Genomic DNA, 16526 nt, shown 5'->3' with positions numbered 1-16526 from the left:
CGAATTGATGTCCCAGTAGGACAAGTAGCCATTGAGGTAAATTCACGCTAGAAGCGTGGCAGTGCGGAAAATGCCCCAATTCAAATTGATATCCGAGTAGGACAAATAGCCACTGAAACAAATACACGCCAGAAGCGTAACAGGCCTGTCAGTTCCAAAGATAAAAATCATCGAAAGAGAAAAGAGGTAAATAATATTCCTGTTGAAAAAGACACAGTAAAGACACCTACAGTTGTCCAAAATTCTGATATAATTTTAACGCCAGAAGACGTTCAGGTACCTGAAAATTGTGAAATGATGAGATCTCGATAAATTATGTCTTTACAGGAGAGAAATGGGACTGAAATAAGATAATTGTCAATGAAATATTTGCATATAACGTGGCATTAAATATCATGCATAAAAGTAAGGATCTTGAGCCAAGATCAGTCGAAGAATGTCGACAAATGAATGATTGGCCAAAATGAAAAGAAACCATGAAGGTTAAGTTAGACTCACTTGAAAAACGTGAAGTCTTTGGACCTGTAGTTCGTACACCAGAAGATGTAAAACCTGTTGGATACCAATGGGTATTTGTGAGAAAATGAAATGAGAAAAATGAAGTTGTGCACTATAAAGCCCGACTTGTGGCATAAGGTTTTTCACAAAAGCCCGGTATAGATTATGAAGAAACGTATTCCCCTGTAGTGGATGCGATAACATTGCGTTATTTGGTCAGTTTATCTGCATATTATAAACTGCATATGCATTTAATGGATGTGGTAACAACCTATTTGTACGGCTCATTAGATCGTGATATCTATATGAAAGTCCCTGAAGAACTAAAGATATATAAACCATCCAATGAATATTCACAAGGTTTATACTCAGTTAAATTGCAAAGATCTTTATACGGTCTAAAGCAATCTGGACAAATGTGGTATAATCGTCTTACTGAGTATCTGGTCAAAAATGGATTCAAGAATGATGATATCTGTTCATGTGTTTTCATAAAGAAATATGCATCTAGATTCATTATAATTGCTGTGTACGTTGATGATTTAAATATCATTGTGACTCTTGAAGAGATTCCAACAATTATAAAAACTCTAAAATAAGAGTTTGAGATGAAAGATCTTTGAAGGACTAAATTTTGTCTCGGCCTGCAGATCGAGCATATAAAAAATGGGATCTTTATTCATCAAACAACATACATAAAGAAGATCTTGAAAAGATTTTATATGGATAAGTCACATCCATTAAGTACCCCTATGATCGTAAGATCTTTAAATGTGAAAAATGATCAATTCCGTCATAAGGAAGAAAATGAAGATATCCTTGGTCCTGAAGTACCATATCTTAGTGCCATCGGAGCACTAATGTATCTTGCTAATAATACGCGACCTGACATATCATTCACAGTGAATTTACTAGCAAGGTATAGTTCCTCTCCAACCAGAAGACATTGGAGTGGAATCAAACAAATCTTTCGATATCTTCATGGAATGGTTGATATGGGATTGTTTTATCCCTATGGATCCAAGCCACAACTAGTTGGCTATGCAGATGCCAGATACTTATCTGATCCGCATAAAGGGAGATCTCAAACAGGATACATGTTCACATATGGTAGAACAGCTATATTGATAAACCCCATTTTGACGGTTTATCTTGTATTGATTTTTAGAGATTTTATCACCTTTTACCCACATTTACCCATTGAATTAGCATAGTTTTGTGATTGTCTCCTTATTTGTGCTTAGATATGAAAACATGCTTTTTAGGACTTAAAATAGCTAAATCTAATTCTCCTTGATTCCACTAGATGCCTTGATGTGTTTGTTAGTGATTTCAGATTGAAAAGGCTAGGAAGGGATCAAAGGAGTGAAGAGGAAAGCATGCAAAGTAGAGAAATCATGAAAAGGCAAAGAAGTTGAACTCGCCCATGGACGCGCGCGCGCACCTGGCGCTCGCGCGCACCTTGCGAATCACCCCATGGACGCGTACGCGTGCTGTGCGCGTACGCGTGCTGTGCGCGTACGCGTCGGTGCTGGTTTATGATTTTTTAATGAAAATGTGACCAACGAATTCTCAGGGGTTGTGGGGCCCAATCTCAACCAACTTTGGCGCCAAAGATGCTATTTAAAGCCAAGGATTGAAGAGCAAAGGGAGATTAATCCATTCACACTCATTAGGATTAGTTTTAGAAGTAGTTTCTAGAGAGAGAAGCTCTCACTTCTCTCTAGGATTAGGATTAGGATTAGGATTAGGTTTAGTTCTTAGATCTAGGTTTTAATCTTTGCTTTCTTCAACTTCTACTTCTCAATTCCTTGTTGTTAGATTCATCTTCTTCCATTCCTTTGTTGTAATTTCCTTTATGTTGTTCTTATGCTTTGTTGTAAATCTACTATTGTTCCTTCCATTTTCTTTCAATTCAATAAGAGGTAATTCATAATAATTGTTCTTCTTTGCTTTTCTATTGTTGATCTCTTGTTTTTGTAGTTGTAGATTCCTTTAATTCTTGCATTTAATAATGTTTCCTTCTATTGCACTTTATGTGTTTGTTGAAATGTCTCTTTTAGTTTTAGTGTAGATTTTGCTCCTCTTGGCCTAGGTAGAGTAATTAGTGACACTTGAGTTGTCTAATTCCTTTGTTGATTGATAATTGGAGAGATTGCTAATTGGTTTGGAGTGCACTAAAGCTAGTCTTTCCTTGGGAGTTGGCTAGGACTTGTGGCTCAAGTCAATTCATCCACTTGACTTTCCTTTATTTAGTAAGGGTTGACTAAGTGGTAGCAATGAACAATTCTCATCACAATTGAGAAGGATAACTAGGATAGGACTTCTAATTTTCATACCTTGCCAAGAGCCTTTTATAGTTGTTAGTTTATTTTTATTGCCATTTACTTTTCATGCTTCTTATCTAAAAACCCCAAAATAACTCACAACCAATAACAAGACACTTTATTGTAATTCCTAGGGAGAACGACCCGAGGTTTGAATACTTCGGTTTATAAATTTAGGGGTTTGTTTTAGTGGCAAACAACTTTTTGTATGAAAAGATTATTGCTTGGTTTAGGAACTATACTTGAAACGAGAATTCATTTGTGAAATTCTAAACCATCAAAAATCAAATCATCATATATCATAGAGGTCCACAAAACAGACGATTGCTGCAACATCCTCTAATCATGCCGAAATACTAGCGATACATGAAGCTAGTCGCGAGTATTTTTTGGCTGAGGAGTGTGATCCAATATATTCTGTCATCAAGTGGACTGATTGATCAGAAGATAGCTCCAACTGTCCTGTTTGAAGATAATACAGCATGCATTGCTCAACTTAAAGGCGGATATATCAAAGGTGGTAGAATAAAGCATATTTCTCCCAAATCCTTCTTCACTCATGATCTTCAAAATCAAGGGACAATTGATGTCCAACAGATCCACTCAAGTGATAATCTGGCAGATTTATTCACAAAGTCTCTCCCAAAATCCTCCTTTGAAAGATTGGTACATAAGATTGGGATGCGCCGATTTCGAGACATTAAGTGATGTCGGCAAGGGGGGAGACTGTACTCTTTTTTCCTTGGTCAGGTTTTTTTCCATTGGATTTTTCCTGACAAGGTTTTTAATGAGGCAGTCCCATCACAAAGGATTTTGTACTCTTTTTTCTTTACTAAGGTTTTTTTCCGACAAGATTTTTCTTTAGTAAGGTTTTAACGAGGCATAATCCTAAATGGGCATTCAAGGGGGAGTGTTGTGATAAGAATGTAATGAATGCCCATTTATCAATTGGGCGGCTAATCTTTCCCATGCAAAGAAATCACCTTCCAAAATCAAATTAAAAGTTAATAAATGTTGAAAACTAAGGCTTGTTACCTGTATAAATAAGTGAAGCCTCGCTTGGATTTATAGAGCAATAAAAATCTCCTATCTCTTATATTACTAATAATAATTCTCTCTCTATTTATATTACCTACATATAAAACTTTTCTTCTTTCTTTCTTTCGTATGTTACTACATATATTAGTAAAATATATATTTCTTCTTTCTTTCTTTCGTATGTTACTACATATATTAGTAAAATATATATTTAATATATATATGAATCATCTCTTTTATATTGAGATAATAATTATGGTGAATATTACTACTAGAATTATTTAATTATATTTCATATTTTATATTTGTTACCTCTTTTTAATTTATTTATTTGGTTATTTTACAACATTATACATATAATTGATAATTGATATAACTTATTTAACAAATAAAATAAAATAATAAATAATAAATAGTTGAATTACAATTGATATTTATTTTATATGGAAGGCTTGCAACGCAAGCTAGCGAAACAAGCAATCAATCATTGTCCATGAGAAGTCACCCGCCAACCCCAGTTTCATCACTTAACTACACTTCGCTCCCAAAAATCAATCAATTTAGGGTTTCAAAATCCCCGCTAAATTTCATCCTTTTTCCTTTCTCAGTCTCAGTCACTCCCCTCACTCTGTATGTCAATGGCGGTGGAGAACGAGAAATCGGAATCCCCTATCACCAAAGCTTCGAAGCTTCTTCCTCCTCCTGCTGGTAACGAGAACTCACCGCAGAAGCAAGCGTTGAGCCCTACCGCAAGGGATCGCATTGTTTCCGTTGCTTCAAACATTGCATCTCAACCTCTTCACTTCTCTGATCCTCAAGTTTGGGGCGTCCTCACCGCCATCTCCAACAATGCCCGCAAAAGGCTCCAGGTTCGTTCTTTCTCCCATCTCAGATATAGTCTCAGTTGCTCTAATTCATGTTTTTCTTTGTAGTTGCGTTTTTTTATTTGAAAAATGCAAGTGAAGTGAACCGTTTTGCCTCTGAAAGTGAAAAGTGACAAGCTTGCAGCTTGATCTCTGATATAAGCCACGACCTACTGGATACAGTAATGACCTTATGAACTTGTGCTGATTACATGCATGCAATAATTTGGGCATTAGTTTGCGTTTAGATATTTCAGTTTGTTAATTCATTTATATATTGTTCAAACAATCTGCAAAGTAAGAGAATTTTTTCAAAGCAATTAAGAAAAAAAAAACTTTTTTTTTTAATTACAAAATATGGTCAAATAAACAGACTCTTAATATATGTCAAAAAGATTGAACTGTGCTGTAAATATGTATGGATTTGCAACAAAGTTATTATGAAATTACATTCAGTGGTAGTTGAACCGCAGCTGTGTGACCAATGGCATTGGCACCTTTTCTTCATTTAATTGTACTTTTTCTGTAACTATTGGTTACTCCTCTTCATTTGATTTGATTTGGTTGAATGGTTGATTCTGACTAGGGAATTAATATTTTACTAACTGCCAATGAGCACTGCTTTGGCCGATTGGTGGATGATGTGCGATTCCAGATTGACTCGAACAACATTAGTGCAAATCATTGCAGAATATACAGGATGTCGGTTACAAACGAAAATATGGTGGACACAACATCAATTTTCTTGAAAGATACAAGGTTGTGGATTCTTTTTCAGAGCTTGGCTATTTCTATCCTTCCCGTGGAAAAATTTCCCCCTTGTCATATTCTGATTTTTGTAAAGTGTTGTTCAGCACAAATGGAACTTATCTTAACTGGGAGAAGTTAAAAAAGAATGGTCCTGCTGTCAAAGTCTGCCATGGTGATATTATATCGTTTGCTGCTCCTCCTCAGCACGGTATGAATGCTTTCCAGTTATCAGAAGTCAGAATTTTCATTTTTCTTTAATAAATGGGATTTCAGGTTTTTTGGTTCCCTCAAAAAATATTTTGTATCTTTTGATACAGATCTTACATTTTCTTTTGTATATCGAGAGGTGCTTTTGTCCTCCCCCATGCCAGATAATGCAGCTGCTAAGCGAAAAGCAGGTAATGTTATGATTAACCAAACTTAATTTACTAGTTTTTGTCATTATAGCATTCTACTCCTATTATGTTCATTATAGAATTCAAGCATGAAAATTATATTATAGCATGTTTTAATATTCATAATTTTCCTATACATTTGATTTTGACATTTGCAGCTTCTTCATATAACTTCATGTGATCAACTGTTTACTTCCTATTCGTTGTGAAATTTATATAACATCTAATTGATAATTATGATATATAATGTAATTTTCTATCAGAAAGTTATGTGAAAGATACATCAGGGTTGATATAGATATTTGTTTTATTTGAGTTTGTGGTGCTTTTAAAATTTGTCTTACTTTTTCTTATCTTGAATACATAGAGCGTTGTGCCTTTGAAAGCAAGAGATTGAAAGGCTTAGGCATTGGTGCCCCCGAAGGTCCCATTTCTCTTGATGATTTTCGAAGCCTTCAAAGATCCAACACAGTAAGTCAATTTAAAAGATGCAATATCCTAAGCACTGTAAACTCCTCCTTTCTTACCCTTCTTTTTTCTCATGTTAATTGTATCCTATCTTATTCTTGGCAGGAGCTGAGGAAGCAGTTGGAGAATCAGGTGGTATTAATTGATACTTTGCGTAATGACAACCGTGTTGCTGTTGATCGTCATGAAAGTGTATGTAGCTGATGTATTTTCAATTTATGTTCTCTCCTAAAACTCTGCATGCAGATTTTAAAATAAAATGTTCAATCTCAAGTTGTTCTTTGTTGTATCAATATGTGGTCTACAATGTCTTACCTAATCCACAATCCATTTTATAGGAATTACAATCAGCCAAGAAGTCTGTTGCAAAATGTTACCTTGATCAATTAAAAGAATTACAACAAAGTGTAGATCTAAAATACAAGGAACTAGGTGATGTTAATAGAGTAACTGCTGAACAGAAACATGCCATCGAAGACCTCAATGAAAGGCTGAGTGCTTCTATGCAGTCATGTGCTGAAGCAAATGCTATAATAAGTAGGTATGATCTATATAATTCTGAGCTATTTAATTCTTGATTGTTGAGTTCTTCACTACTTTAGTCCTCAATGTTGATGCAAGTGTCATAGGAGTGAAATTGTTCATTTTTATGTAGTTTGAGCTTGAACTGATCCTTGATTGATTGTTTTTTATATTGCAATGAGAATTGGCAATGTGGAATGATTTAGTGCTTATGTACATGTGTCTATATTCTTGTGTGTAACATCCTGGGATGAATTTTAGTATTGACTGTTGGAGGAGAATGGACCTTTTGGTACCATGCTTAGTATTAAACCTTTTGCTCCCACCCTGGTTACGCTAGCTGTATGTTTTATAATTGATTCCCTCTCACTTGCTCCTCTGCATGCAGTCAGAAAGTAAATATAGCTGAACTCGGGGAACAATTAGATGACGAGCGGACTCAGCGAAAAGATGAGCGGGAAAAGGCCACAAGTGATCTAAAGGCTGCTGTTTTTAGAGCCCAGTCTGAGGCTCAAGAGGAATTAAGACGACACACTGATGCTTCCTTAAGAAGAGAAAGTGAACTACATGAAACAATAAATAAGCTTCAGGTTTGAAGGTTTTGTCGCTAAGCAGTAAGAAACTGTACTCTCTTTACTTTTGAAGCTTATAAGCTGTCATTCTTTTTGTATGTTGTAGGAGTCAGAGAGAGAAAGGTGTTTGCTAGTTGAAACCTTGAGGTCCAAACTGGTATGGTTCTGCTTATGTTTAGCCTACAATGGATGACAACTTGTGTATTTCATAAATAAGTTTGTGCCTTCGTTCCATTTTGTTGCAGGAGGATACTAGGCAAAAGATGGTTGTGTCTGATAATAAGGTTCGCCAGTTGGAAACTGAATTGCATGAGCAGAAGCTGACCACTGTAAATCAAACAAAGGTAATCATATGGTTTTGTGTGTGTATTATGTGCCCTTTTCATATTTTGGATTTGTTTACTATTTCGCTGAACGAAAATGCAAATTCATGGAGCAGAAAATAGAAGAACTTGAAGAGGAAACAATTAGATTAAGCAAAGAGCTTGAGAGTGAAAAGGTAGATATCAGAATTTCATGTTCCAAGAATGTTTTTGTATAAAGGTGTTTGTCTAAATGATGTCTGCTTTCCACCGATTGCTGTTACTGTTAATGACTTATTTCTGTGTGACTTCAGAGTATGACAGTATCTTATTTATATGTTGCTAGACTGATAAATTCTAATTAATAAGTTGCTTTTGCTTTCTAATTCAATATCCCCCCTTATTCTATTCTATCTGTTATTTATTTTCTTTAGCTCTCACTTCTTTTCTTTTGGTGGTGAAGTTTATTTATGTGAAACTGAAAATATTTGTTGCTGTTGTTAGCAGGCAGCTCGAGAAGAAGCATGGGCTAAAGTTTCTATCCTTGAGCTTGAGATAAATGCCGCAATGCGGGATCTAGATTTTGAGAGGAGGAGGTTAAGAGGTGCCAGGGAAAGACTTATGCTTCGGTAAGGAACAAGTTTCTGTTTAATATGATCACTGGACAACTGTAGTTTGAAAATTATGTAAGGATGAACCTATATGTATAAAAGAATATTAGAGGACATCGCAGCATGGGCTACTTTACTTGAATACTGTAATTCTTTGGCTTGCTTTACAGTTTACATATAACATTTTTTTTCTTAAATTGGTGATTAAAATAGATAGGAACGAGAATTCTATGACTTCTTAATTAGAATTATCACCAGTGTGTATATTATGGATATGTGAACATTACTATCATAGATTCTGAATGGATTTTAGCTATCCTGAAAATTTGAAGAATAAAGGATGTATAAACATCTTCAAGAATATGAAAGCAAATAGCAGAGCAATTGAGCCTAAATAAAAGTAGGACCGCGGCTGAATAGTTTTTGTTTTATTTATTAGAATGGACTACTCAACAATGTCATTGCAGTAAAAATTGTGGATCCTGGTATTCATCTGTTGGATATGTCATTCATGCTAAGTTAATCAGCTTTGTTTAGTAGTCCCTGTTGGTTAACATGCTGCATCGTTGCACTGTTTGTATTAAATGCTGATTGGCACTTTAACTTTAAGAGGCAACATCTACACCCGCATTATGCTTTGATTTTGCCACTGAAGCTCATTGATGTCACGTAGGGAAACACAACTAAGGGCATTTTATTCCACTACTGAGGAGATACAAGTACTCTTTGCTAAGCAACAGGAGCAATTAAAGGCTATGCAAAGAACTCTTGAAGACGAAGAGAATTATGAGAATACTTCTGTAGATATGGATGGAGTTATCGGTGGAACCTCTGGAAGAGAGAGAGAAGTTGCAGGATACCATAGCAAAAATACTGCAAAGGCAGGCTCAACTGCATCTACACAGAAGTGCAACAGAGATCAAGTAGAAACCTCAAGCAATGAAGCTAGTGACACTGAGAAGCATGATTGTGAGGTGAGAAGTCAAGAATGCCAAAATACACAAGAGTTCACCAGTGCAGATCATGACCATGATGTAAGAGGTGGCTTTGGTTCTGATATTGATGGTGCTGCAGCTATGATGGATGAAGGTGCTGGCGGTACCGAGTGTGTTATGGGAACTGAAAGTCCTTCAAATTATGGCATAAAGCATGTTGATTTAAATAAATCTGGTCCTCTAGATGGGGACACTATGCAGTGTGATGCTGATGTAAATGTACAAGAAACTGAGGAGCAAGCCCATGATCATCGTGTTTCGCATCTGTTGCAATTACATGATCCTACAGACACTGAAAAAGTTATTGAGGATACCGAAGTTGGTGGCACAATCAGAACAGCAGACCTTTTAACATCCGAAGTTGCTGGCAGCTGGGCTTGCAGTACAGCCCCTTCTGTGCATGGAGACAATGAATCTCCAAGCAGAGACAATAACGAAGGTTGTGGCCCATTGCATGATTCAAATATTGTGGTGGCTGAGAGTCAGAACACTGATGATGCTGCCGCTAAACGGAATGAGCGGCAAGCACTCCGGGATATGATTGGCATTGTTGCTCCTGATTTGAGGGAGAAGTTTGGAGGTTCTGCATATAATTGTGGTGAAAGGCAAGAGAAAGATGGCAGTTCAACTGACTCGGACACGCAGAGTTGTAGCAACAGTGGCAATGAAGGTAGAATCAATGCAGAGGGTGGAGCTATGTCTGATGAAGAAACTCAATGTTGTGACCATGTTGAAGAGAATGAAAAGCAGGATGATGCCATGGACAAAGGTGATGATGAAGCTACTCAAGAAGATTGAATCTGTTGTATAAAATATAAGTCAGGAAACTGTACATATTTACATGGGTTTCTGAAGACATCTCATCTCATCTCGTATATAAAGTGGTTGATTACCACTTGCGGTTATGACCCCCTCTAATTATATTCAAGGCGTCTTATGTTATTCTATATTTTTAACATTAATATTATTTTTCTTTAACATGTATAAATTGATTAAGATAATCTAATTTATCTACTTCAACTTATATTTATTATATAAGTTAACATTAATTTTATACCTCTTCTTGATCTTCCTTCATATATAGTTTCGTATCTTTTTTTTAATTTTTGTTAATATTTCGCACAAATAATTTTTATGATCATATTTCTTTTTTTATTTTTTTTTTCTGCTAAATAATTGGTTTATTACATATAGGTGATGAAGTTTTATTAGTGTTTTAACGGATTTTTTAAAGAATCACATTGTTCCAAATAATATCAAAGGTTGTGTAATTTATTTATTTTGTTAACAGTCGCATTATCATCGTGTGAATGGAGTTGGATGGGATTATGTTGACTCAAATGAAATGTATAATGGAACAAATTTAAACGGAGCCGAACCTAGGGATCATTGACATCATGATAAAAAGGAGATTTAGTGTAAAATACACCATGACAGCCTTGAACAACAGAATTTAAGGAACATAACACTGAGATAGAGACAACAGGATGGAGACACTAGAAGTTATTCTTTAGTTGAATTTTAAATTTTAAAATTTTATCTTAAAAAGATTTGACCAAAACTGATCATGTAGGAGTCTGTTAGAGAAAGACATATAAAAAAAATCAGAAAATACGAGTTTGTTTAAAAGACATAAATCCTCCGTCTAATTATTATTGTTCTTTTTCTGTAACTATTGGTTACTCCTCCTTATTTTGATTTGATTTGGTTGAATGGTTGATTCTGACCAGGGAATTAATATTTTACTAACTGCCAATGAGCACTTGGTGGATGATGTGCGATTCCAGATTGATTCGAACAACATTAGTGCAAATCATTGCAGAATATACAGGATGTCGGTTACAAACGAAAATATGGTGGACACAACATCAATTTTCTTGAAAGATACAAGGTTGTGGATTCTTTTTCAGAGCTTGGCTATTTCTATCCTTCCCGTGGAAAAATTTCCCCCTTGTCATATTCTGATTTTTGTAAAGTGTTGTTCAGCACAAATGGAACTTAAAAAAGAATGGTCCTGCTGTCAAAGTCTGCCATGGTGATATTATATCGTTTGCTGCTCCTCCTCAGCACGGTATGAATGCTTTCCAGTTATCAGAAGTCAGAATTTTCATTTTTCTTTAATAAATGGGATTTCAGGTTTTTTGGTTCCCTCAAAAGATATTTTGTATCTTTTGATACAGATCTTACATTTACTTTTGTATATCGAGAGGTGCTTTTGTCCTCCCCCATGCCAGATAATGCAGCTGCTAAGCGAAAAGCAGGTAATGTTATGATTAACCAAACTTAATTTACTAGTTTTTGTCATTATAGCATTCTACTCCTATTATGTTCATTATAGAATTCAAGCTTGAAAATTATATTATAGCATGTTGTAATATTCATAATTTTCCTATACATTTGATTTTGACATTTGCAGCTTCTTCATATAACTTCATGTGATCAACTGTTTACTTCCTATTCGTTGTGAAATTTATATAACATCTAATTGATAATTATGATATATAATGTAATTTTCTATCAGAAAGTTATGTGAAAGATACATCAGGGTTGATATAGATATTTGTTTTATTTGAGTTTGTGGTGCTTTTAAAATTTGTCTTACTTTTTCTTATCTTGAATATATAGAGCGTTGTGCCTTTGAAAGCAAGAGATTGAAAGGCTTAGGCATTGGTGCCCCCGAAGGTCCCATTTCTCTTGATGATTTTCGAAGCCTTCAAAGATCAAACACAGTAAGTTAATTTTAAAAGGATGCAATATCCTAAGCACTGTAAACTCCTCCTTTCTTACCCTTCTTTTTTCTCATGTTAATTGTATCCTATCTTATTCTTGGCAGGAGCTGAGGAAGCAGTTGGAGAATCAGGTGGTATTAATTGATACTTTGCGTAATGACAACCGTGTTGCTGCTGATCGTCATCAAAGTGTATGTAGCTGATGTATTTTCAATTTATGTTCTCTCCTAAAACTCTGCATGCAGATTTTAAAATAAAATGTTCAATCTCAAGTTGTTCTTTGTTGTATCAATATGTGGTCTACAATGTCTTACCTAATCCACAATCCATTTTATAGGAATTACGATCAGCCAAGGAGTCTGTTGCAAAATGTTACCTTGATCAATTAAAAGAAGAGCGGACTCAGCAAAAAGAAGATCGGGAAAAGGTCAAAACTGATCTAAAGGCTGCTATTTTTAGAGCCTAGTTTGAGGCTGAGGAAGAATTAAAACGACACATTGATGTTGCCTTAAGAAGAGAAAGAGAACTACATGAAACAATAAATAAGCTTCAGGTTTAAAGGTTTCATCGCTAAAGTAATAAGAAACCGTACTCCCTTTGCTTTTGAAGCTTATAAGCTGTCGTTCTTTCTGTATGTTGTAGGAGTCAGATAAAGAAAGGTGTTTGCTAGTTGAAACTTTGAGGTCCAAACTGGTATGATTCTGCTTATGTTTAACCTACAATAGGTGACAATTTGTGTATTTCATAAATAGGTTTGTGCCTTAGTTCTATTTTTGTTGCAGAAAAATATGAGGCAAAAGATGGTTGTTTCTGATAATAAGATTCTGCCAGTTGAAAACTGAATTGCATGAGGAGAAGTTGACCACTGCAAATCAAACAAAGATAATCATATGGTTTTGTGCGTGTATTATGTCCCCTTTTCATATTTTGGATTTGGTTACTATCTCGCTGAACGAAAATACAATTTTATGGAGCAAAAAATAAAAGAACTTGAAGAGGATACAAGAAGATTAAACAAAGAGCTTGAGAGTGAAAAGGTAGATATCGGAATTTCATGTTCCAAGAATGTTTTTGTAGAAAGGTGTTTGTCTAAATGATGTCTGCTATGCCTTATATCTTATTTATATGTTGCTAGACTGATATAAAAGTTCTTACCGTTTATTTTATATTATTTTATTAATATAAAAAAATAAATAAATAAAATTATATAGACAACAACATGGAATAAAACATATTATTTTTTTGGCAAAATTTGATCCACATATAGCATAACTATTTAAATTTGTATGAATAATAATATATAAACCTAACAGATCAGATTGGCACTAAAATACAAAAAGATAAAATCTAACGTAATATCAATAATAAACACTAAAACATAACGAAGAAGGAGAAGAAGAAGAAAGAGGAGGAGGAGGAGAAGGAGGAACGCGAAGAAGAAGAAGTGTCTTTCATAATAGTAAATGAGAACGCACTTTGGAAACGGTTGAGTGACACACGTGTTATCACAGTGGATGAATGTAGTTTTTGTTAGACTTAGACTAACTTATAAGACTTGTAAGTCAAAAGACTTGTATGAGTAACATAGCTCATTAAAAAAATGAAAAATATGATAACAATTTTTGGGACATTAAAAAAGGAGATGGTTATTTATTAGTGTCTTAAAAATATTTGTTAAATAATTTAAAATTTTTTATTTTTCAAATATTTATAAATGTCAAAATCTCATCCTTTTCATAATTTTTTAAATTTAATCATTGATGAACTCTAAATACAAAAATAATTTTACATATAATCAATTATATATTGTTAAAATAATAAAAATAATAATTATTTATTTATATTAACTACGTAAATAATCATAAAAAAACCTAAATTATCTTTTTATTTTTTTACTATTTGTAGAAAAATAAATGTCTTTTTACCATATAATAGTACTGTGTTTTGTGTTCTTTCTTTTTGTAATTGATCTGAATTTCATTATACACAGGCAAGCGGTCTTATAAGATAACTTAATATTAGAGGCTTAATTAATAAGAGAATTTGGCAAATGTTAAATGGCTTTGAAACAATTTATGACCCTTATATTCTAATGGAGAAGTTAAATTTTTATTTGAAGATTTTGAACAAAATAATATTGATATTCAGGTAAGCTCACTATTTTATTAATTTCAGTAGTCCTACTTACAACATGAAGTTGCTACAAGGTTATAGAATTAGTTTTTTTATGAAAAATTTTCTAATTCTTAGTCCTGGTGCGTTGGGTTATTTTTTGTTGTAAAATATGTAATGATTCCTATTTATTGATTGATTTATTATGTTTGCAAACTGATTTGAGGTTTCAGAGCCATGCTGTCCTTGCTTTCCACGAAGCTGCTGAAGCCTACTTGGTTGGTTTGTTTGAGGACACTAACTTGTGTGCCATCCATGTCAAGAGGTCACCATAATGCCCAAAGACATTCAGCTTGCTTGCCGCATTCGTGGTGAATGTGCTTAGACTGATTGATTTCATGCTCCTTGATCGTTTCGGAATACATCTTGTGTTACTAGTTTAGTATTATTCAAGTTTCCTATGCCATTGTATAGTTCTTGACAACCTTTTAGGTTTCAATTGATGCCTCTAGAATAATTATTTTGGTTATGGTACACTTGATCATAGAAAGATGCTACTAATGGAATGATTTGATTACTGGTGTAAGACAGTTTATTTTGGATTTAGCTCTTAATAATTAATATTAACTTTGATACAATTCTGAATGTGTTGGGTATTTGATACGTGAACTTCAGTTGAATTCTATGCCCATGCTTTTAAACGTGACAATCTATAAAAAGTGTGGCAAAAAAAAACGTGGCGATAGGTTTGAAAAAGCGTGGCGACAGAGCAACTGTCACCCTTTCAAAAGCGTGGCAAAAAACTATCGCCACGCTTTTTTTAGCTTTTCACCACGCTTTAAAAGCGTGGGAATAAAGTTGTTTTTTTGTAGTGTACGGTGTTTACGATATTTTAAAGTCAGCATATCTTCATTCACCTGAAGGGAAGAAAAGACTCCAGCATTTGAAAGATGAGGGTCAAGGGCTGAACGCTTTGGAACTACTTGACTTGGGTACCATTAGAACTTTGTTGTATGGTGCTATTGTTGGATGTTGTTCCGAAGCTGCTACATACCCCTTTGAAATTGTGAGGAGACAGCTTCAAATGCAAGTTCGGGCAACAAGGTTGAACCTGATGGCAACTTGTGTCAAGATTGTTGGACAAGGAGGTGTTCCTGCACTTTATGCTGGATTAATTCCCAGCTTATTGTAGCTATGATCTCTTATGGTGCATATTAAATTTAATTGAATTAGTAATTAGGAAAATTGAGCAAAAAATTACAGTTATCACTCTGGTCTTGAATTGTTAACCTCACTGTGAAAGTTGAGTTTTGAATCTTAGCCCATGTGTGTCAAGCTTTTTTCATTCTTGTCTTTTGATATTCATTGTTTATGAGTTTCAGGTGTTACCATCAGCTGCTATTAGTTATCTTGTTTACGACCCATAAAGCTAACTAGCTTTTCACATTCTACAAAGCTCCATCAAGTTAGGCAGCAAACTTCCTTCAGCAAATGAAAATTTTCCTACGTAATGCTCTATACAAGTGGCTTTCATTGGAGAGCAGCCAAGCCAAATGTAGAGAAGAACCCAAAGTGGAAACCAGAGATGGTTGATCATGAAACTTGAATGAAGGGCCCCAGTCACAGATTCAGTAACTCCAGAGAAAAAAGTCATATTGAATTTCAGGTTCTGGATAATGAGAAACCTATATAGAACTAAAGTTGACAAGTTTTGCCATAAGAATCATAATGTGACACTACTGTTAATGCTGACAAATTCGAAAAGAGAACATTTGTTTCATGAAAAAGATGAAAGCATGCATCAACCAAACCAATGGAGCTAGAATTGTGTTTATATACATATATTTAATCAATTTAAGTTTTTCACTACAGCGTGGGAACTGAAGTTTTCATGCTATAACTTTTTAAACTAGAGATGAGAAATTCTATTGCAATTACCCATCTAAAATGGATGAAGTGTGTGCTGTTCCAACTTCCAAACACTCACAAGGTGCTTGAAACCACTGCATCTTTGCACTAGGTTTCATTGAATGCTTGCATTACCATATCTATGAATTTCTTGAGATACAAGGTTGTGGATTCTTTTTCAGAGCTTGTCTATTTTTATCCTTCTGGTGGAAAAATTTCCCCCTTGTCATATTCTAATTTTTAATTCCTATTTACCTCTTCTACTTCTCTTTCTATCTTCTTCCTTCTTCATCTTCCACCTTTCTTAATCATGAACCCAAGTAGGAATGAAGAGTTCAAGAGAACTCTGGGATCTTATACAAGTCCCAATGCTGACTTCTATGGCAAAAGTATCAGCATACCACAAATCAGAGCTAGTAACTTTGAATTAAACCCT

General features: G+C 34.6%; 2 protein-coding genes across 6 annotated transcripts; both read left to right on the top strand.

The window, feature by feature from the left end:
• Positions 1-4337: 4337 nt before the first annotated feature.
• Positions 4338-10418, top strand: LOC112797309 (uncharacterized). Of its 4 annotated transcripts, none has more exons than XM_072235968.1 (14): positions 4371-4732; positions 4796-4908; positions 5313-5485; positions 5581-5684; positions 5794-5874; positions 6239-6342; positions 6445-6531; positions 6678-6880; positions 7250-7451; positions 7540-7590; positions 7679-7777; positions 7873-7932; positions 8240-8364; positions 9020-10418. In XM_072235968.1, exons 3-14 carry the CDS (start codon positions 5427-5429, stop codon positions 10137-10139), a joined length of 2295 nt encoding a protein of 764 aa, XP_072092069.1. In that variant the 5' UTR covers positions 4371-4732; positions 4796-4908; positions 5313-5426; the 3' UTR covers positions 10140-10418. The 4 variants fall into 4 exon arrangements, with proteins under 4 accessions (XP_025695945.1, XP_025695944.1, XP_072092069.1 ...); XM_072235969.1 differs by having other exon boundaries at positions 4595-4732; positions 8243-8364; XM_025840160.3 differs by lacking the exon at positions 4796-4908 and having other exon boundaries at positions 4338-4732; positions 8243-8364.
• A 653-nt stretch (positions 10419-11071) lies between these two features.
• On the top strand, positions 11072-13321 carry LOC112797307 (uncharacterized). Of its 2 annotated transcripts, XR_003199709.3 has the most exons (7): positions 11072-11232; positions 11328-11412; positions 11522-11602; positions 11967-12070; positions 12175-12261; positions 12408-12763; positions 12853-13321. XR_003199709.3 is itself a non-coding variant. In XM_025840158.3 (6 exons), the coding sequence occupies exons 3-6, from the start codon at positions 11569-11571 to the stop codon at positions 12534-12536; spliced, it is 354 nt and encodes a 117-aa protein (XP_025695943.1). In that variant the 5' UTR covers positions 11072-11232; positions 11328-11412; positions 11522-11568; the 3' UTR covers positions 12537-12990. The 2 variants fall into 2 exon arrangements, 1 of the variants encoding a protein (XP_025695943.1); XM_025840158.3 differs by having other exon boundaries at positions 12408-12990.
• Positions 13322-16526: the final 3205 nt, after the last annotated feature.

This window comes from Arachis hypogaea, chromosome 4 (genome assembly GCF_003086295.3).
Source record: "Arachis hypogaea cultivar Tifrunner chromosome 4, arahy.Tifrunner.gnm2.J5K5, whole genome shotgun sequence".
In the NCBI taxonomy this organism is placed as follows: Eukaryota; Viridiplantae; Streptophyta; class Magnoliopsida; order Fabales; family Fabaceae; genus Arachis; species Arachis hypogaea.
Note: the sequence above shows the minus strand (reverse complement) of the source record. Positions and strands in the feature narration are given on the sequence as shown.